Source organism: Eurytemora carolleeae, unplaced genomic scaffold (assembly GCF_000591075.1).
Source record: "Eurytemora carolleeae unplaced genomic scaffold, Eaff_2.0 scaffold327, whole genome shotgun sequence".
Taxonomy (NCBI): domain Eukaryota; kingdom Metazoa; phylum Arthropoda; class Copepoda; order Calanoida; family Temoridae; genus Eurytemora; species Eurytemora carolleeae.
Genome location: NW_019396260.1, coordinates 67,676 through 90,590, shown reverse-complemented (window position 1 = coordinate 90,590; position 22,915 = coordinate 67,676). Strand labels below are relative to the sequence as shown.

The window sequence follows — 22,915 nt, the reverse complement described above, 5'->3', positions numbered from 1 at the left end:
CTGTACCTGGAGAAGATTGAAGTAAGAAGGTTTCAAACCTCGGGACAGATTTCAATCTTGTAGATTGAGTAAGAACTCTCTTCTAAGATCAATAACAATAAAACCTGAAACCATCTCTCTCAGTAGTTTGTAATGGGTAGAGACTAGAGCCTGGTGTTTGCGTGTGTTCGTGAGTGAGAGTGCTAGTGAGTGAGTGGGTGAGTGAGTGAGTGAGTGAGTAAGTGAATGAGTGAGTAAGCTATTACGATATTAATGAGGATGACCGAGTGAAGATGAATGATGAAAGATAGGAATCTAAAGACAGGAAACTCAACCCAATTAAATACCCAGGGTTCACTACTCTTGTCTCGAGGGGACGGTTTTCCACCAGAAAGATCTATTGGACGGTTTCTCCGACGACGTAAACAATGTTCGTTATGTGAGGTCTATCTTATATTCAATGTTCTATCTTATATTCAATGTCTATCTTATATTCAATGTTCTATCTTATATTCAATGCGAAAGGAACTCTTATTTTCTAATCAGCATATATTTGTAACCTCATGCGTGTAAAACTTTGATATTTAAAACTTTGACTATTTGATTTAAGCAGAATTCTTACATAGTTTCTAATTTTATATGTCAGGGACCGACTGTAATTAATTGAAGAGTTCGCGGTTCAAAACATGAATCACCGTGTCAAATCCTCATGAATCTTTAACTTTGAATCGATGATTCGAGATATAAACCGGCGGCGATAGGTAGTTGAGCGACCCAGCTCAAATTCATTAAATTTGGTCCCTGGTTGCAAAGATAAAACCATTAAGAACTAAAATTTTGAGGTTTTCCAAAAACTAAAGGAGTAAAGATGTATGAGTAAGCATTAAAAGTGTTAGAAAGAATGAGAAAGAGAAATAAGAGGGGATAAAAGAAAAAATAAGAAAGGGAGAGGAGAAGAAAATGATTATTAGAGATATGGAAAACAATAAAAGATGGTCTTAATAATAAAAAGATCAATTATATGACTATTTGGATGGATAAGGATGAGATCAGATTGGAGATAGAATCATGGATATCCCAGACCATAATCCAATATGGTTCTAAGATGCTGGGATCATGAAGTGATAATTGCAGTTTATCCAACATTAAATAATGTTTGCAGACTGAAATGATAGATATTGGGGAGAATTATCACTTGAAGTATTCATCCTTACTCTATATAGTATATACTATATACACCTTAACCCTGATACTTAAACCGAACACGCCCTTCCCTCACATCATTCATACTCCAATCATTACTAAACATACAGACGGATTCCGCTCAGTACAATCCACTTTATCTCAATCTTGGAATATTCAATCCTTTTTTCAATTCTCAATATTTACATATTTATTCATATTTCACTTTATCCCATAAATAAACATTTATTTTCTATTTTACAGAGAGATGTATTTTACTTAGTTAGTGTGAATTATATTTCAGTGCTTATTTCTTATTATAAACAACAAAACTGATTTACCATGGTTTTGTGTGGGACATGGCAGGTCTAAACAAGATATATACATATATATATATATATATGTATACAATTCACTGTTTAAAACTTTTTATCGATGATCTTAAAGATCTTTCCGATCTTGGCACACTTTGAACCCTACCTAGCACCTTCTTAATGTTCCTCTTTATGTTACAATCTCCCTTTCTCTACTAGCACAATCTATACTGACACTATCATCATCTCTGAGTCAAGTAAGATCTAATCTTCACAAACTACTATAATAAGTCAGACCTGGAGAACAATTGTTCTTTCAATCCTGGAGATTGGACCAATCATATTCTTAAACATATGCTCTGCAGATCAGGATTCAAAAACAGAATTCTGACTCAAATTGGTTAGATGTTAACTCAATCTGGTTAGACTTTGACTCATTTTGGTCAGAATTTAACACAATCTGGTTAGAATTTGACTCAGTCTGGTTAGAATTTGTGTTAAAATCGTGTTAGAATTTTCTCAATCTAGTTAGAATTTGATTTATACTGGTAAGCATTTTCTTAATCTGGTGAGAATTTAACTCAATCTCTCATAATTCAATTGGATTAATTATTTTTATAACAATATAATTGAGTTGGATTAGAAAACAGAATTTGATTGGAAAGCAGAATGGGATTAGATAACAATTGGATTGAATAACGTAATTGGATTGGATAACAGAATTGAATTAGACATTAGAATTTGATTGGATAACAAAATTTGATTGCATAACAGAATCGGATTGGATAACATAATTGGATTGGATAACATAATTGGATAGGATAACATAATTGGATTGGATAACAGAATTGGATTAGATAACAGAATTTGATTGGAAAGCAGAATGGGATTAGATGACAATTGGATTGAAAAACGTAATTGGATTGGATAACAGAATTGAATTAGACATTAGAATTTGATTGGATAAAATAATTGGATTGGAAAACAGAATGAGATTGGATAGCAGAATTGGATTGGATAACATAATTGGATTGGATAACATAATTGGATAGGATAACATAATTGGATTGGATAAAATAATTGGATTGGAAAACAGAATGAGATTGGATAGCAGAATTGGATTGGATAACAGAATTGGATTGCATAACAGCATTGGATTGGATAACGTAATTGGATTGGATAACAGAATTGAATTGGACATTATAATTCGATTGGATAACATAATTGGATAGGATAAAATAATTGGATTGGACAACAGAATTGGATTGGAAAACAGAATTGGATTGGATAACAGAATTGGATTAGATAACAGAATTGGATTGGAAAGCAGAATGGGATTAGATAACAATTGGATTAAATAACATAATTGGATTGGATAACAGAATTGGATTGGATAACAGCATCGGATTGGATAACATAATTGGATTGGATAACATAATTGGATTGGATGGCAGAAAAGATAATAGTGGATAGATTAGGAATGGATTAAGTTGACAGGGTTGAATGAAAGAAACCAGGTTTATCATGAAGTATAGTTTATGCCTTAATCTCCTTGTTTCCGATCTCTATAGGCCCGTGCATGTTTAGGTGTGTGACAGGATGCATTGTTCTCAGGATATTAAACAGACCTAGAGCAGTTTCCTTTTATTACACAAACCTAGATCCTTGTCCTACCATTTGCCAGGCCTGGAGAACTGTCCTTAGATTAAACAGTCCTTAAACAGAATTAGAGACATGTCCTATCCTTAAACAGAACTAGAGACGTGTCCTTTCCTAAAACAGACCTAGAGACGTTTCCTATCCTTAAACAGAACTAGAGACGTGTCCTATTCTTAAACAAAACTAGAGAAATGTCCTATTCGTAAACAGACCTAGAGACATTTCCTATCCTGAAACAGAACTAGATACGTCTCTTATCCTTAAACAGAACTAGAGACATGTCCTATCCTAAAACAGAACTAGAGATGTGCCCTGTCCTAAAACAGACCTAGAGACGTGTCCTATCCTTAAACAGACCTAGAGACATTTCCTATCCTGAAACAGAACTATGGACATGTCCTTTCCTTAAACAGACCTAGAGACATTTCCTTTCCTTAAACAGAACTAGAGACATGTCCTATCCTTAAACAGAACTAAAGAAATGTCATATACCTAAACAGACCTAGAGACATTTCCTATCCTTAAACAGACCTAGAGACGTGTCCTATCCGTAAACAGCACTAGAGACATGTTCTATTCTTAAACAGAACTAGAGACATGTCCTATTCTTAAACAGACCTAGAGACATTTCCTATCCTTAAACAGATCTAGAGAAATGTTCTATCCGTAAAAAGACCTTTGGAAAAGTCCTTTCCTTAAACAGAACTTGAAACATTTCCTTTCCTTAAACAGAACTAGAGACATGTCCTATCCTTAAACAGAACTAGAGACATGTCCTTTCCGTAAACAGCACTAGAGACATGTCCTATCTTTCATTAAAAACATTTTTTATTCAAGCCATTGAAAAAATATTACTAGTTTAATTTATTTTTATGCATATTTAACAATAATTTATACTTTACTCGAGATCTGACAAAAATGAGAAGGTGGAAGAAAGGTACACAATCTATCGGACTTGGAACCGATATGGATTCAAAATGTTCGAACCATGATAAATCACTGGAATTATTTTTAGACTGAGGTTTCTGAGCTCATCCGGAGAACGAACTTATTTGATTTAGGATCTATAATCTCCTCTGATAGAGCTAGGTGGGGTAGAGAGTGTATGGAGCAGAGTAAGGATACGTCTCCTTGTCGGAGCTGGAATATGGTTCCGTCTCCGATACTCCGGGATAGCATGGTATCACAGATTAAAGCCCAAGACTGTACTGCACTTTGCTCACGGTCATTCTGCAGATATGAAAATGAAATGAATATAAAAAAGGAAATGGAAATGGATATGGAAATGGATATGGAAATGGAAATGGATATGGAAATGGATATGGAAATGGATATGGAAATGGATATGGAAACCAGGACTGTACTGCACTTTGCTCACGGTCATTCTGCAGATATGAAAATGAAATGAATATAAAATGGAAATGGATATGGAAATGGATATGGATATGGATATGGAAATGGATATAGAAATGGATATGGAAATGGATATGGAAATGGATATGGAAATGGATATGGAAATGGATATAGAAATGGATATAGAAATGGAAATGAAAATGGATATGAAAATGGATATGAAAATGGATATGGAAATGGAAATGGAAATGGATATGGAAATGGATATGGAAATGGATATGGAAATGGATATGGAAATGGATATGGAAATGGATATAGAAATGGAAATGAAAATGGATATGAAAATGGATATGGAAATGGATATGGAAATGGATATGGAAATGGATATGGAAATGGATATGGAAATGGATATGGAAATGGATATGGAAATGAATATGAAAATGGATATGGAAATTGAAATGGAAATGGAATATAAGTACCTGAAGAACTGGAGAACTGACTAGATATTTCTCCAGGAATATATAAGTACCTGAAGAACAGGAGAGCTGACTAGATATTTCTCTAGGAATATTTAAGTACCTGAAGAACAGGAGAACTGACTAGATATTTCTCCAGGAATATAAAAGTACCTGAAGAACAGGAGAACTGACTAGATATTTCTCCAGGAATATATAAGTACCTGAAGAACAGGAGAGCTGACTAGATATTTCTCTAGGAATATTAAAGTACCTGAAGAACAGGAGAACTGACTAGATATTTCTCCAGGAATATATAAGTACCTGAAGAACAGGAGAACTGACTAGATATTTCTCCAGGAATGCTCTAGGACTCATATCAAAGGATAAACATGTTGCCAGATGTTGGAGGATGGACTCCATGGTGTGTCGAGGTTGCTGACGTGTAACTCTTAGATATTTCTGTAGGGGCCGACTCAGGCTTGGGAATACTGCTTGAGCAGCCTCGTAAGGGCTTAAGGCTTGTTTGCGACCTCCTAAAAAAATATTGGTAAAAACTTTGCGNACCCTTCCTCCTTCAAATTAATTATTTTTAGAATTATTCCCTATTTCTTCTATCAAAGAGTTTTATACCTCTAATTAAATGGCAACATGTTGATTTACGATGAATTAATTTTAACTACAATTGAAGATTTCGTCTGCGTTCATTGTACTTTTCTCCGTAGGCATTAATGAGCAGGCAAATAATTTCCTTTTCGGGATTCGTGAGAATATTATCATGATATTCCACTAAAACCCAAACCCCTCTGTTGAAATAACTTGATATTTTACTACGCGCTCCTGTTATTACCGAGTACCCGCGCTCCTGTTATTACCGAGTACCCCTACCACTTATCACCCCCCCCCCTCTTCCCCCATCTCTAAAATGCCATGACCCCCCCCCCTTCATAAATAAGCATCCGACTGGACCATGTTGAATGATGAAGTACTAATATTACTATCGAGGAATATTCAAAGTTCTCCCAAGACCCCGGGATAAAGTGTGTCTCATCAATCCTAGATTGACAGGTTTCGGTTTTTCTTTAAGATCTCAAATCTCCCACCCCCCCCGCTCTCCACTCCCCATTTCCTCTCATCAAACCAACAGGTTTAAACAATCCTGATCAAGCATCCTATCTTGAAAACTAAGCTTTTAACCAAATAAAATATGAGAATGAGATGAAAAGAAATTAGGTTTGGTAGTTTGAGACGGTTCACATATATGGGTTCTTATCCCCGTTCAATACAGGAGTATAACAATGGAACTAAACCAGTTCTAAATCAAGGGTTAAGAAGAACTAACCTGATAATCCGTCCCGCATTCTCCGGATATGAGTGAAGGACTCCTCGGCTGCAGTGATGAGCCGGGAGCGCCTCTTCCTGACCTTTCTCTCGTACTCCCCCTCCTCGTAGAACCTCTCATTGTGTGAACTGTGTCCTCGTTTGGAGACTGTGCTCACAACCGTAGAATTGCCATCCTGGAGTTTTACAGCATTTAGTTGTTAATCGTCTCAGCTTTTATAGGTTCATAAAACAGGGCTTTAAGGTCAGCAGTCAACCGGGGGACTTGAAAAGTGGAACCGCCCAACCCACAGGCCATATGCTCTCTTTTAAGAACGCAAGCCAAGCCTTTAATGGGGTAAAACAACGATAAATGACTGTTAGGGAAAATTATTGACGAGTTTCTAAAAAGTACTTACATTAATATGTCCATTCTCCAATCCATCCATATCGTAGACCTTGAATCCTTTCTTGTTCCTGGCTCCAGGTAGGACCTCTAGGTAGGGATTATAGATCGGGAAATCTACGTAATATTTCTCCAGAACGTGAGCCGCAGCGCGTTGGATCGAAAGATCTCCGAGAGTGTAGCTCTGGGACTGTCCATCCGGTGACCGGATAACTTTGACATAATACTGAACCCTGAGATGCCGGAGTTCTATCAGAATGATCGCGAGGTAGTGAACGAAAAGAAGTGCGTCAATCAATGAGAGAGCGAACTGAACAATATCTTTGTACTCGATCTTGCTCCTCTCCTCCATGAGATGAACTCCGTAGAAGAGCCAGAATGAGACGATAAATACTAAGATGAGAAGAGATACCATTGCCCTAAACACAAATATCCGGGGTAGAGTGGCCCGCGGATGCCTGAAGAAAACGCCCCACGTGCCAAGGAGAAGAATAAGTAGCTTGAAACAAAAGCTAATGAGCATTCCATCACAAGTCACATCACATTCTAGGTGGTCTTCACGTATATTGAATACGCCAACTTTGGGTAGTATCACCATTAAAATAGGACTTAAAAACGCAGCGGTCGCTAACAGTCCACTTGTAACTGATCCTAGATATTTTTGACATCTAAAGGCGAGGTTGGTCTTCTCCGGGACCTGCCACTTGGAGAGGTCCTCCATGGTGTATTCGAGGTCGGAGGCTGTTGTCACAGCTGTCGTCGTTTCTCCCCAGTTCTCGTCCTGAAACCAAACCAAACATTAATTATAATCTAGAAATTGCGGGTTTAAAATGGCCGCCGGTGATTTTAAATAAAAAGTTACCATATGTATCAAAGTTTATTAGAATCTAGCCCCCCCCCCCTAAAGGCACTTTAAGCGTAAAAATTCAAGTGATCCTTCATGCAATTTTGCAATGCCTGATTTACAACGGTACCCTTGAAACATTAACCTGATTAAAAATGTGCAAGATATCATCGTTTTTATTATTCGAAAATAGTTTATTTCTGATAAGATCTCCATTGCTTTTATTAGCAAGAAATACGCAAGTAACTTTTGCAGAGAAACTGACAATGAATGTAAACAGTTTAAAGAAACAAAAACATTGATAACTAATTCATACTTGATCAAACAAAGCTTTTAAGGGTACCGATGCAAATCTGGTATTGCCATCTTTGCATGGATGGTCACTTGAAATTACGCTTACAGTCCCTTTAAATCCTCTCTAGACTTCAGNGGGGTGGGGATATTTTGTAATTTTCTTGTGAAACGTTTAAATCATGGTGGGTAATTTACTGTTTATTCTACCAAATCTAAGTATCGAGTGTTTGAATCAAATATATATGTATTTGCTGTTTGGACTTTGTAGCTTCTGGCTTGTTTGGTCCTGTCTGGACACCAGTTTTTGACCGTTACTAGGTTTTAAAATGTTGTTAAATTCTTCTTGAATTCGTTACTTGCTACTCTAGGTTGGATCTTAAATAAACTCCAATAGCATGGTTTAGTAGGAGAGAATATTATGTTGAGGGGTTGATAAGAAGATTAAACCTAATGATTATTCTCCTACTGGCCTCAACTATCCAGGGCTTAAAGGGGTATAAAGTTAGGCATCAGAGGGGTACTTAAAGTCTAGACCTGTAATAGACTAGGATTAGAATAAAATTCTAAATTAAAGACGTGAGATTTCATCTGCACTACTTAATCCGATCCTTTAGTTCTTTTGTAGACCTGGAGAATTCTAATAAATATGTTATAATGAGGGAGGGAGTTGCCAAAAAATTACTGGATGAAAAATCAAAGCTATCTTTGCTCTGAATACTAAGTTTCAATCTGTGTTTGCCAAACACGAAACCTGGATGAGATTATACAGTTCTAAATCATATCTGGAGAAACATCGGACTTTCAGATTCAAGTTTGGGGAGCTCAGGAATATATATAATAGAGTTGTAGGTCAGTCTTGAACAAACAGGAGCAAGAATATAAATATAGTTTTTACTTTTCTAAACTAGCAAACAAGATTTCTCTGTTGAAAGATTTAAAAATAAATGTTGTTGGATAAGATTTATAGATCTCAGCAGGACGGAGTAGGGTCGGATAGAGTTTGAATTGCTGAATTGAATTTTTAAATCGTCCTGGAGTTTAGTAAATTCAGGAGGATTTTCTCCTCATTAATTACATTAAACCATTTAATCTTTCCCCTCATCATCTTTTTTTCATCCCTATTAATCACCTTTTTGATGCTAATATAAATAAATTATCTTTTACCTCTTTTACTAACCATTTCTCAATTTTTCATTAATTCCTCTCTTACTCCTGTTTTACTCTCTCATTTTCTGTTTATTCTTAAATTTTCTTTCTTTCTCTCTTTCTTTTTTTACTTCTTTTTCATTATCCCTAGTGTGTTATCCAACCTTACATCTCTATATCTATCCTTCTTAAAATCAGGAACAAACACTCTCATAGTTGGGAGTAAAATACCCCCATCTTATCTAGATCATGGGATATTTTTGATAAATTTTCTGCTGATCTTTCAGATTGCGTTCTATCAAAACAATTTTCCACTTACTGCATGACTAAGGCCTAAATTTGGTATAATGGTGTTGCCTCAACTGGTTGAGAAGAGGGGGGGGGGTAGGGTGCTAAATTGACGAGAGAAAGCGAAACGAGAAAGAGGGAAGTCTAAAAGAAAAGAAGAACAACGAGTAAAAAATTTTATGAACATATGATAATCTAGAAGTATCGAGATGTAGAAAATGTGATTTTAAAATTTACACGAGTTTTTTGGGACAGTAATTTCAAAAATCAAGAAACAGAAAAATGGAAGATTTTAAGGAATAGAAAAATAATGTGCTGAAGAGGAGCAATAAATACCAATACAAATATGAGGAACTCAAGTAGATAAAAAGAAGAAAGAAAAATGTTGAAGATATTTAAGATAAAAACGAGGAGAACGGGTTGAGTGGGACGTGTAACTGAGAGAGAAGAAGAATGAATAGGAATAAATTGCAGAAAGATTTCAGGATTTATTGTTGCAGATTTCCCCCCTGATTTATCACGGTTAGGGTTGGATAGCTCATGGTCTAGAACTTAGTACTGGATACAGGTGTGTGTGTGTAGGGGAGTACTTGGAGATATTATTCTCCGTGTTTTGATCTCCTGCAAAGTTGGGGTGTGGAACAAATGGAATGGATCCAGATCATACTGAGAGAGAGGTTCGAATCATTCCTCTTGTTTTACTCCAGGTTGTATTAAACCTAAGCGTGGGCGAATGGCTACATTGTTCTGGGTCGGAGTAAAAACCAACCGAAAGGTTTTGATCCATGATTCAGATTCTATCTTCTCTGTGTTATGAGAGTTGTCAGTAGGAGATAGGGGTTCAAACCTTGTATCTCAAAAATTGGAAAAATGTCAGAATTTTAAATTGAAATTGTTCACATTCCATTGGCAGCGTTCAATCCCATATTTTGAGGAGGNCCTTATATTCTCTGACCTGTGGAAGTATCTGGACCTCAATAACCTCTTGAGGTTCATCTGAGTCCTCAGGAACGGATACTGTCGTCTCACAGGTTGTATTCAATCTTGCTCCGTGCATCATACTGAACACAAATATTTATTAATTTACATGGAACTAGAGTTAGGTTGAATTAAGGATAGAGTTAGGTTAGATTGAGACTGGAGTTTAATAGTTGTTAATCTGCAGAGTTAAAGAGTTAAGACTAGGTTTGACGTGAAGTTAAGAAATATTGAGTTACATTTAATTTTGGACGGATCAAAGTTGCAGTTAAGATAAGAGTCACAGTGAAGTTATATTGAAGTGGATTAAGGTTAACAAAATTGAAGCCAGGACAAAGAATTGCAGAAAATGGAAAATATACATAAAAATGGAGTAGGAATGGGTAAAAATGGAGTAGGAATGGGTAAAAATAAGGTAGAAATGGGTAAAAAAGGAGTAGAAATGGGTAGAAATAAAGTAGAAATGGATAGAAATCCACTAAGAACGGGTTCAAAATGGAGTAAGGACGTATTTAAAATGCAGTTTAAAAAAATTCAATATGCAGTGAGGACGGGTTTAAGATACTATGGGGACAGATTCAAAATACAACAAGGACAAATTCAAAATGAAACAAGGACGGATTGAGAATGTAAAATAGACGGATTCAAATACAGTACAAGCGGGATCAAAATGGAGTTAGGACGGACGGCCGATGCAATAAGGACGGATTAAAAATGCAGTAACTATTAAGAACTGTTAGTTATGAAAAGAACTACGGCTTCAAATATGTAGAGTAAGTACGAAATGAAAATGGAGTTAGGACGGATTTAAAATGGAGGTAGGACGGGTTCAAAATGGAATAAGGACGGAATAAGAATTAAGGTTCAGGTTGGTTAAGAGTAAAGATTGAGAAAGCAGGACGAATTATTTAATTAGTAGGGATTAAGGAAGGATTGGAGTAATAAAGGATTAACAACTGAGTTTAATAACATCAAGGTTTGAGAAGGATGGGAACCAAGGTTTATGTTTCCTGGGAGAAATATTTGTAAATGTCGGGATTTCAAGGGATTAAACTGTGTTCAGAGAAACCGAGGGGAACGATTCTATTTTGAGATGAATCGAATTAATTTAAATTCTGCCAAAATTATGTCTAAAGCTAGTTTCCTTAAATCTCCGCTCTGGGATTAGCTTGAACCCTGGATGCAATTCCAACTCCGGGCTCTTGTATTCACTGACCACACAGTGGAGATATTCAGAACCGGTGAAATGATAAAAGTACAGTTCATGCTGAGCTTTACGACTCAAGGTGTTTAGATCAAAGTTTGCAGATCCAAGATAATACAAATAAACTCAAGTCTGGTCTCGGACTCTTAAAGGGACTGTACGCGTAGTTTTAAGTGACCCTCCATGCAGAGATAGCAATGACCGATTTACAACGGTACCCTTGGAACTCTAATCTAATAAAAAATGTGGACGATAACGTCGTTTTTACTCGAAAAGCGTTTATTTCTATAAATTTCTTCACTGCGCACGTCGTTTTTTCGGAGAAACCACAAATAAAATTTTTTTTTACAAAAACATGATATTTAATTCCTACTTGATCAGACAAGACTTGTAAGGGTACCCTTGTAAATCGGACATTTTCATTCTAGCATGAAGGGTCTCTGGAAATTAGACTTACAATCCCTTTAACCTCAGAAAATACAGAAAAAGGTTGAATAAAGGGGAGAGGAGTAGGAAGGGGGGTTGAAGGAGTAGGAATGGGGGGAGGNNNATTTTACATTCTTCCTTGACACTGATACAAGAATCTGAAAACGTGAGAATACATTATCTGGATGAAGGACAGGGATAAAATAAGAGTTTAGTATGATGAGAAGGAAAACATACCTTTGTTCATGTCTAGCGTATCCCTGGTTAGATACTCCATAGACGGGTTGAGGGTGGGGGAGATGGCTCCCTCGACCCTGCACTCCAGGTTGGATCGGGAGAGGACGGTCGATCACTGACGGGATCGGTGGTGGATGGCTGCCGTGTTTTTTACGGCGGGCCAGGCTGGAGACAATCAGCTCTTGTTGACTCTGTCCTGAACCTGAACCCGGAGATCCGTCCTGGTGGATCATCCTCTCAGGGTCCATAGTAGTTGCGGCAACCGCCAAAAGCGGCATTTAGTATTTCGACAAATGCTCACTTTAACGACGTCTAACAAGGTTTTTGTTCACATAGTTTGAATGGCTGGCTTCTAATTTCAGGCTAACTGAGTCTGTAATTTGAGACTTTGTGACCTATTTTCCAATAATTACAGGATCTTCAGTTTTAAATATTTCTCCGACTACTGAATGTCTGCACTGGGTATATTTGTACCCAGAGAAAAGTATTCCTGTTCTACGCAATTACACGAGTTCTCACTGTTAATCATCTACTTGTGGTTCATTTCCATCCTACTGGTAGAACAAGGAACTAGGGGTTGAGCAAATATTGGTCGGACTGTTTTTCTCCTAGTACAAAATTGAAGATTGGTAAAGGTTAAATACGTTTCTGGTTGAGTAATTTCGTTTGTTGTGTTTTGAAGCTTTTTTGCAGGGTTCAAATTGCCCCGGGTAGGTATGTTAGTTGAAGAATTGAGGTATCAGCTCCAGGTAAGGTTCAAGGTAGGTATATAGGTGAACCTTATCCTTGTCCGAGTTTGATGAGGATTGTGACGTGAGTGTGACAAGTATCCCTGGTCTCTCCAGGACCCTGACACTATGACAGGAACCTAGGGTCTTCTCCAGGTCTTCGTAACACAGCGGGAGCTGGTAATTTCAACGCAGCAGTTGACAACGTCGCACACCTGAAATAATAAAACCATGAACAACATTTCTTTCAACTTATCTCGGCTTGAAATACAAAAAAGTGACAAAGATAAAGTGATTCATTATTATTTACCACGTGATTAATATATTTGTATATATGTATTCATGTATGTATAACACACATGGCCCAGGTTCTTGGATCATAAATTAAAATCTTGATGAAACTCCAACTGAGTATTCATTAATCCTGGAATTATTTATACTTTGAACCAATATACATTTAATCAGAATAATTTAAATTAAATTCAAATATTACAAGTCCTACTTTTCCTGCTTGTCCTGCTAGTCCTACAAGTCCTACTAATCCTACTTGTCCTACTAGTCCTACTTGTCCTACTAGTACTACTAATGCACTACTAGTCCTACATGTCCTTATAGTCCTACTAGTGCACTACTAGTCCTACAAGTCCTTCTAGTCCTACTGTCCTTCTTTTTCTACTAGTCGTACTAGTCGTACTAGTCCTACTTGTCCTTCTAGTCCTACATGTCCTACTAGTCCTACATGTCCTACTAGTCCTACATGTCCTACTAGTCCTACATGTCCTACTAGTCCTACATGTCCTACTAGTCCTACATGTCCTACTTTTTCTTGTAAAAGTACCTCTATGCATGTGCGTAGTGCTTACCAAGCCTAAATATTCCCATGTTTTATTCAGTTTACTAGAGCTTGTGTAATCACCAGGTTTCATGAACCCACTTTCTCTCTCCTGGTCCTAATACTGAGCTAGACTGAACCATGGGAACCAAGCGCGGAGCGGTGAGCGCTGTGCGACGCAGGTTTCCCGCTCTCTCTCCGGAGCATAGTTTTACCGTCTTCATGTGGTCAGAAAATCCCACAGATTTAGAAAATAATAATTTCTGAAAACACATTTTTCTGTCACACAACGCCAGGTTTGTAAACAATGGTTGAGAGCTTTGTAAGGACGGGTTTAGTGTTTTGTTTAAACTCCGGGGTCTGTTTTACCAACAACCCTGAGCTGTTTTCAGCGCATGTCATTATTATTCTTGTGAGTTCTAGGTTCAACTTATCAATCACCCCCCCGGTCCAAACCCAGCCATAGCTCAATACTTTCTTTGTTAGAATATTACTCCTCGACATCTATTTCCGAAGTATCACTTTTGTTTAATCTCTGAGGCATCTTGCTTTTTTTCTCCAATGCATGTTACAATACATAAACAAACGTGTTTTTATTTTTATTTTTTATTTGTAATATTATATGTTTATATGTGTATATTTGTCCTTCTATTTATGTATCTATTTATCTATCTATCTATCTGACAATCTATCTATACATCGAAATATCTATTTATTTATCTTGATATCAATTTAAAGCTTTCCCTTTGAAACCTACTATTTCCCTACCAAATAGTCTATTATCTACTATCTATTTCTCTATCTGTCTATTATCTACTATCTNTTTCCGAAATATCTTTTTTGTTCAATCTATAAGGCATCTTGCTTTTATTCTCCAATACATGTTACAATACATAAATAAACGTGTTTTTATTTTTATTTTTTATTTCTAATATTATATGCTTATATGTGTATATTTCTTCTTCTATATATCTATCTATTTATCAAACTATTTATCTCATTATCTGTTTTAGCACTCTTAAAATCTATCTATTTATCAAAATATCTATCTATCTATCTGACAATCTATCTATACATCGAAATATCTATTTATTTATCTTGATATCAATTTAAAGCTTTCCCTTTAAAACCTACTATTTCCTTACCAAACTGTCTATTATCTACTATCTATTTCTCTATCTGTCTGTCAGTTCATCTATCTCTAAAAGTACCTATTTAACTGTCTATTCTTACATCTATATTAACTAACTATAATTTCCTATTTTCAATGGTTTAAATTTGAGCAAATTCCGTCCCTCCGGTATCCAGGTTCTTTTGTCAGACCAAATTATCCGAGAAAATTGATTAATATTAAGGTTGGAGGTAGTGGAGAAGGGAAGGACGGAGAACAATACTATTTCCCTGATTTTTCTGCCTGGCTGAGAAAGAACAGAGGAAGGGGATCTCAACCTCTCTCAGAATACAAAGAAGTCATCACATGAATGTGGTATTCAAGGGAACCCGGAGAATGAGATCTAATCCTAGAGCATAGATCAACCGTGTAATTGATTTATCCTGAAACCTGGAGAATCCTAGTACAACCTGGAGAAATTAAACCATAGAGAAGCTATGCATAAACAACCCTTGAATACTATAGTTCTGATTATCATGAAAACTAATGAAGGACGGAGAAAAAGGTAGGATAGGGCGGAGCTGTGTAAAGAATGGCTACTGGAGAAATATCATTACAAACCAAGCCTGTATACGAATACAAGCTAGAGGAGAGGAAACCGTGGTTTAGGTGATCATGAGATAAATTATGTAAAATTGGGAGTAAAGTTGTGAGATATCTCCTCCAGCTACAGGAGTAGGTTCAATTGTTTGACCTGAGGGGAAAGATTCTCCAGAATCCCCAGGAGCTGCCACATTCTCATCTCTCATCTCTCATCCTGGAGTCATTCATCCTTTAGTCTTTCACTCATTCGTCATTCATTCTTTAGACATTCATCGTTGAGTCATTCATCCTTTAGACATTCATCCATTAGATATTCATCCTTGAGTCATTAATCCTTGAGTCTTAATCCTTGAGTCATTCATCCTTTAGACATTCATCCTTTAGATATATTAATCCTTGAGTCATTAATCCTTGAGTCATTCATCCTTTAGACATTCATCCTTTAGACATTCATCCTTGAATAATTCATCCTGGAGATTCCAATCCATAAGGCATCAATAAAATTAGCATCCATATCACTATCTCATTCATCCTAAAGACATTCATCTTGTGTTTATTCATCCTGGACTTAAACTAACGACTGTAAATCTTATTCTTCAAGTTTAAACATTTTTCAATGGTTCAGCTCCGGGGCGAGTCATTTATCATTCAAGAATTTGTGAATATTTTAAGATGGAAAAATCGAGAATCCCGAATGGAAATATTTGTTAGTTTCTGGCATTTGTTTATTTACTCTTCAAAGTTATATTTATTTTCTCTCTCAGGGTTTAATAACAATGCTTGTAAAATAATTTTAAAATTCAATCCAATCAAAATCAAATGCAAAAAGGTGCATTACTCAAGCTAAAGTTAATATTGAAGATAATTAAATACAAATACTTAAAGTGTAATAGTTCAGCCCATTTTACCTAAACAAGTGATCTTAAAACTGATATAAATTTATATTCCACTTTATTATGACGATCGCTGCATTAAAAGTGAATATTTAAGGAAAAGAAAGAAAAGGTTAGCTACTTTTTAACTTTTTATTATTGGTAAAAATACAATTGGTTTAAAATACGAGATGAGAAAATTCCAAATTGCTGAATGGGAAAAATGAGATGGGGTAATATTATATGCTTATATGTGTATATTTCTTCTTCTATATATCTATCTATTTATCAAACTATTTATCTCATTATCTGTTTTAGCACTCTTAAAATNTTCTGTGGATTGATCTTGGTTAAAGAATGGAGTAAGGTTAAAGCACTGATGGAGTAAGGGTAAAGTAAGGATTGAGTAAGGATAAAGCAGGGATGGAGTAAGGATAAAGCAGGGATGGAGTAAGAATAAAGCAAGGATGGAGTACGGATATAGAAAGGATGGAGTAAGGATGAAGCAAGGTTGGAGGAAGGATAGAGCAAGGATAGAGTAAGGATAATAAAGTAATGATAAAGCAAGGAGGTTAAAGCAAGGATGTAGCAAGGATAAATAAAGGATGGAGTAAGAATAAAACAAGGATGGAGTAAGAATAAAGCAAGGTTGGAGTAAGGATAAAACAAGGATGTAGTAAGGATAAAGCAAGGAGGGAGTAAGGATAAAGCAAGGATGGAGTAAGAATTAAGCAAGGTTGGAGTAAGAATAAAACAAAGATGTAGTAAGGATAAAGCAAGGATGGCGTAAGAATAAAGCAAGGATGGAGTAAGTATAAAGTAAGGATGGAGTAAGGATAAAGCAAGGATGGAGTAAGGATAAAGCAAGGATGGAGTAAGTATAAAGTAAGGATGGAGTAAGAATAAAGCAAGGTTGGAGTAAGACTAAAGCAAGGTTGGAGTAAGGATAAAGCAAGGATGGAGTAAGGATAAAGCAAGGATGGTGTAAGAATAAAGCAAGGCTGGAGTAAGGATAAAGCAAGGATGGATTAAGGATGCAATAATTATCGGGTCACATGATATTCTGTAAACTTGCAGTACATTGTACATTATTAATTATCTATGTTTGTAAACTTCTATGTAAAAAACCATTATTTATTTGAACTGCGTTTCAAATGAATACGTAGCATGGTTAGCTTAAACCCGTTCTAATACGTACATTCAACTTATAAACATGTGAACATGTGTGGAGATAGCTTAACACAGTTATATCTATCCTCGCTAATTTTATAAAAATGAAGTTTGAATGAATGATGGTTGAAGTAAGAATGTTGAAAATATAGACTAATACTAGAATAAAATGGAGGCAGACTAAAATATCTCTGTAGTAAGAATGGAAAAAGGATAAAGTAAGAATGGACAAAAGCTGGATTAAGAATAGAATAAGAATGGAGAAGTTATGGATTAAGACTGAAGTAAGAATGGAGGAAAGATGTTGTAAGAATGGATTAAGGATGGACTAAGACTAGAGTTAACATGCAGAAAGGATAAAGTAAGAATGGAGAAAAGAAGGATAAAACTGGAGTAAGAATGGAGAAAGGAATGGGTTAAAATGGAGCAAGGAAGGAGTCTAGACTCAGGGTAAGTTGAAAAAAAGTAAAAATGGGTTGACAACAGAGGAAGGAGTAAGGATGGATTTAGGACTGGAGCAAAGAAGATACACCAGGAACCTACAAATAGAATGTACTGCAATTTCTGGGAGAACGTCAACCAAACCAGTGCTAATCAGATTGAGTTTTGTTTATATTCCTCCCAGAAACGTGCAGTACACCTATTTTGAAAACAAAGAAACTGATCACTATTTGATTCATAGTTTGAAATATCTCAGATGCACACTACCAGGCAGGTTGCATGGATAGGGATTATAAAACTAGAATTGGGTTGAGTATTCAGTTCCTTTATGTGAATTCCATGGTTTGGTGTACGAATAGAGTAAGAATGGAAACTTATTTAAGTTTTAAGAAAGATAAAATAAGGTCAGGTAAAGCTGGGATGGGCTGAACTATAATTTAGCTTTGGTAGCTTGAAACATCAGACACTGGGCAGTACCGTGTCTAAACAACTGACGGATTACGTCCCAACTTCGATCAACGATTTCTCAGCGGATAAAAACCCCGCGCAAAACCTAGATTAGAAATCATCAAGTTGGACCCAGACACCAATCATATTCACGATATACGTATCAACTCTGTGAGTAGATAATGCTGATAGAATTATAAATTGAATCATTTTCAAAACTCGGTTAGAGAAGTCAAAATATTCTCATAACAATAGTGATAAGATCTGAGGAACCTGAACACCGAACATTCTTTCTTCCTATTCCCCTACCTACTCCCACCCTACTCAAGAATCCTCCATCCCCCCACCCCTCCCCGGGCATTCCCCATTTTCTCCTTATTCTCCATTCTACCCCTTATTTGACATCCTTCTCCTTATTTCACATCTAATTTCTTGTTCCACGTCCACTTCCTTCCTTATTCCTCATTCTTCTTCTAATTTAAGACTTTTCTATTATTGATGTACAGTATTTTTATTTTCAATCTTTTTTACATTATAAATTTTAATTTTCTAATATTCTGTATGAATGTTTTTTTCTCTCCTAAATGGTTGACCCAAATTAGATTAGAAACTTCAATTTTCAGCTTAAATATTAATACTTAATTTGGGTGTAATCTTTAAAGTTTTGTTCTCCGATAACAAATCTGTGAACCATCTGTCCATATTTCGCACTCTGCAGAGCTACAAATCAATTAACAAGGGTTGACAAGGGTAGAGTAAAAATACTCTACATGATAAGGTGGAAGGGGGGGGGGAATGATTTGTCATGCTGGAGTAAGACCAGAAACTTAAAAGACGCGATTAATGAGCAACACATTAGTTCACGAACAAAAAATGCCAATTAAACTAATTTCTGAGCTTTGTTATTTAATTATTATAATTAAATGATAAATTGTGATATTATCACATTTAAGAGTTTATGACTTAAAGCAGGGTTGAGTAGAATAAATGATGAAATTTGAAATCTGGACCGGGAGAGAGATTTGAAATTTAAACCCTGATCATTCATCAGGAGATTATAGAGAACCTAGAGCTCTGCAGCTCAACCTGCTCCTGGTATTGAGTAAAGTCAGAGGGTGGTTCACATAACTCAGGGGGTACATACAGATTAGAGAGGGTCAAAATCTTGAATTAAAACATTTTAACTCGGGTATTTTTGGCGTCTCACAACTATTTTCTCAAAATGTCTCAAAGATTATATGGGCGGTGCCGGGAACAAAATTATGTTTTTAAATTTTACTATTTTTGATGGTGTCCTTCTGGTTGTCTGTTTTGGTTCCAATTTCTCCTGGTACTCTGAACCCTGTGGTCAGGGATGGAATTATTATTGTATTGTGTATTGTCTTGGGTTGGATTGTATTCTCCAGGTCTGGTATTTGTCTGGCAGTTCAGGGCTGGGTTTGACGGGCAGGTTACCTTTTTATCCGAACCCGGGTCAATCTTGGATTCGAGATGCTCAAAGACTTTTCAACCTCTCTCCGCCTACTTTTTATATCGAGGGGGGGTTAAACAGCTCATATTTAATACAACACATTTATGATTCTACTCGCGCTGTTTTCTTGTGTTTCAAGCCGGCATTAGGGGGGTAACTTATAAAGAAGACAAATGTAAATTCCAGGAAATAGCGGATTTTTTCAATTGTTGTTCGCGGATTTGTTGGAGGGGAGGAAATCCTCTCTAGAATTACTTCTTATCCTAGTTAATCTTGTTATTTTGAGTTTTATGCAGACAGGTTGTTTGGATATAAACTAAACTCCAGTACTCTAATCTCCTGGATAGGAATTATACTCCATTTTCTCTTATTTACTAGATAGGAACTAAACTCCATGTACTCTAATCTACTGGATAGAAACTAAACTCCATGTGCTTTAATCTACTGGATAGAAACTAACTCCATGTACTCTAATCTACTGGATAGGAACTAAACTCCATGTACTCTAATCTACTGGATAGAAACTAAACTCTGTGTACTCTAATCTACTGGATAGGAACTAAACTCTGTGTACTCTAATCTACTGAATAGGAACTAAACTCCATGTACTCTAATCTACTGTATAGAAACTAAACTCCATGTACTTTAATCTACTGGATAGAAACTAAACTTCATGTACTCTAATCTACTGGATAGAAACTAAACTCCATGTACTCTAACCTACTGGATAGGAACTAAACTCCATGTACTCTAATCTACTGGATAGAAGCTAAACTCCATGTACTCTAATTTACTGGATAGGAAAATGGAGCGTAATGGATCCAAACCATGCGGAAAACATAATTATTCTTCATTTTAGAACATTTTCTTCAATTTAACAGCATTCATTCTACCAATTTATCAAGGTGCAGGGAAGCAACGGAAGAAGAGAATAGGAATCAGAAGAAGAAAGGAGCAACGGCAGGAAGAGAATAAGAAGCAAAGAAGAAAGAAGCAACGGAAAGAAGAGAATAGGAACTAGAAGAAGAAACAAGCAACGGAAAGAAGAGAATAGGAATCAGAAGAAGAAATAAGCAACGGAAGAAGAGAATAGGAATCAGAAGAAGAAAGAAGCAACGGAAGAAGAGAATAGGAATCAGAAGAAGAAACAAGCAACGGAAGAAGAGAATAGGAATCAGAAGAAGAAAGGAGAAAGAAGGAAGAAATTACTGATGGTTTTGTGAAGGATTATAACACGAGAAATGAAGGATCGAAGAAAGGACCGAAAAGTCCAAAATATAATAGAATTTAGGTGAAAAAAGGATGAAGAAAATTAAGTAATGAAAGAAGAAAACTGCAAAAGGCAAGAAAAAACCTATAAAAATAGATGAAGAGGAATTCTGGAAGGATAAAGAAAAAGACAATTAATAAACAAAGAAGAGGAGAGAAGACGATGAAAGAGAAAGATGAACTATGTAAGGAAAGAATACGAACAATGGTAGAGAAAAAGGAGAGTAAAGAGAAAGATGAACTATGTAAGGAAAGAATACGAACAATGGTAGAGAAAAAGGAGAGTAAAGAGAAAGATGAACTATATAAGGAAAGAATACGAGAAAAAGGAGAGTAAAGAGAAAGATGAACTATATAAGGAAAGAATACGAGAAAAAGGAGAGTAACGAGAAAGATGAACTATGTAAGGAAAGAATACGAATAATGGTAAAGAAAAATGAAAGTAAGATTAGCTTTGTAAGGAAAACAGAAGACGAACCTTATTAGAAAAAAAGAAAAGAGAAAGATTAACTCTGAAAGAGTAGAAGCTGATGCACGAATGAGAACCATGAATGTTTATAACTATTGCATGAGCGCTAAACAAGTCGGAAAAAGAATTTGATCGAATCCAATATTTTTAGAGAAAGGGTTAACTCAGGTTAGAGAGGTTAGTGCTCAATTATCTCCGGGTTGTAATGAGACAATGAGACGGGACGAACCCTTGTAATCTCATTCAGAGATAATACTCCGGGTACACTGTTCTTCTCTCTCACATGTCAGAAATCAATTGAACCTGAACTAAGTGGGATCGGATAAACTAACACTTCTAATCGCTCTTCCCGGGACATATTTCTCGGGTCAAAACCAAACAGAGCNAATAAGATATCATCGTTTTTCTGTCTTAAAAATATATGAAGTTTCCTCAATTTCCTTATTTTTCTCCTGCATATATCCGTAAGTAATTTTTATAGAGAACTGCAATGGAAAATAATCAATTTCCAAATAGAAACCCAAGAATAACTCTATCCTTTTTGACCTGTCAAATGTTTAAGGAGTACCATTGTGAATCAGATATTTAATTTAAATGAAGGAATACTTCAAATTACGTTAACAGTCCCTTATGCTTGCCAATCTGGAAATAACAATTTGGACACAAATCATTGACTTAAAAACTTGCTACTATTGATGTAACGTTTGGTAATGTTTAATGTACATTTATTTATTTAATGTTTTGATAAGAGCCATTAAAACGAGATAAAAATATCCGTTGGAACGTATTTGTTCTTTAATTTACCGGTTTTAGAGTTTCTTCGTGGTTTTATTGATTTTCTCCAGGTGTATCTTATCATACAAATATATCGGATTAGATGATAAACTTCAAAACCCCAATTGAGAATATGATCAGTGAGCTGTAATAATCTGAGGTTGGATAAAGGATTAAATATTCTGATTCTTCTACCTGATCTTGTTGTTTATCTATCCTGGAGTAAATATCTCCTCCACTCGTTCAACTCACCGGTTGTATACTGCCCAAGTAAAACAAGCCAGGTAGATAAATCTACAGGTTCAGGCCAGGTTCCCCCCTCNACTTCTAGTCTTAACTCAATTTTTTCTTTTCCCACTTCCTCTGACTAGACGCTTAAAACATGTTACAGACACTTATATATTGATTTAGAACCACATTTATCTATCTTTACTATATCCTCTCTTCCTTCACACACTCGACTATATATCCTCTTCTTCCTTCACACACTCAACTATATATCCCACTCTTCCTTCACACACTCAACTATATATCCTCCTCTTCCTTCACACACTCAACTATATATCCCCCTCTTCCTTCACACACTCAACTATATATCCTCTATTTCCTTTACACACTCAACTATATATCCCACTCTTCCTTC

The 22,915-nt window shown here is 36.0% G+C and overlaps 1 protein-coding gene across 3 annotated transcripts; it reads right to left on the bottom strand.

Moving 5' to 3' along the window:
* Positions 1-3,974: 3,974 nt before the first annotated feature.
* Positions 3,975-22,534, bottom strand: LOC111699584 (vang-like protein 2-B). Of its 3 annotated transcripts, none has more exons than XM_023470286.1 (7): positions 22,468-22,534; positions 12,086-13,028; positions 10,196-10,301; positions 6,682-7,449; positions 6,285-6,459; positions 5,267-5,478; positions 3,975-4,364 (listed from the first exon to the last, which is right to left on the bottom strand). In XM_023470286.1, exons 2-7 carry the CDS (start codon positions 12,361-12,363, stop codon positions 4,146-4,148), a joined length of 1,758 nt encoding a protein of 585 aa, XP_023326054.1. In that variant the 5' UTR covers positions 12,364-13,028; positions 22,468-22,534; the 3' UTR covers positions 3,975-4,145. The 3 variants fall into 3 exon arrangements, with proteins under 3 accessions (XP_023326054.1, XP_023326055.1, XP_023326057.1); XM_023470287.1 differs by lacking the exon at positions 22,468-22,534 and adding an exon at positions 13,652-13,779; XM_023470289.1 differs by lacking the exon at positions 22,468-22,534 and adding an exon at positions 13,677-13,779.
* Between the last annotated feature and the right edge of the window lie 381 nt (positions 22,535-22,915).

Coding starts and splice junctions, on each gene's coding strand:
- LOC111699584 (XM_023470286.1), bottom strand. CDS start 12,363: ATGCCGCTTTTGGCGGTTGCCGCAACTACTATGGACCCTGAGAGGATG. Junction 7,450..10,195: donor AGGTCCAGATACTTCCACAG/GTCAGAGAATAT, acceptor GTTTGGTTTCAG/GACGAGAACTGGGGAGAAAC. Junction 6,460..6,681: donor TGGAGAATGGACATATTAAT/GTAAGTACTTTT, acceptor GTAAAACTCCAG/GATGGCAATTCTACGGTTGT.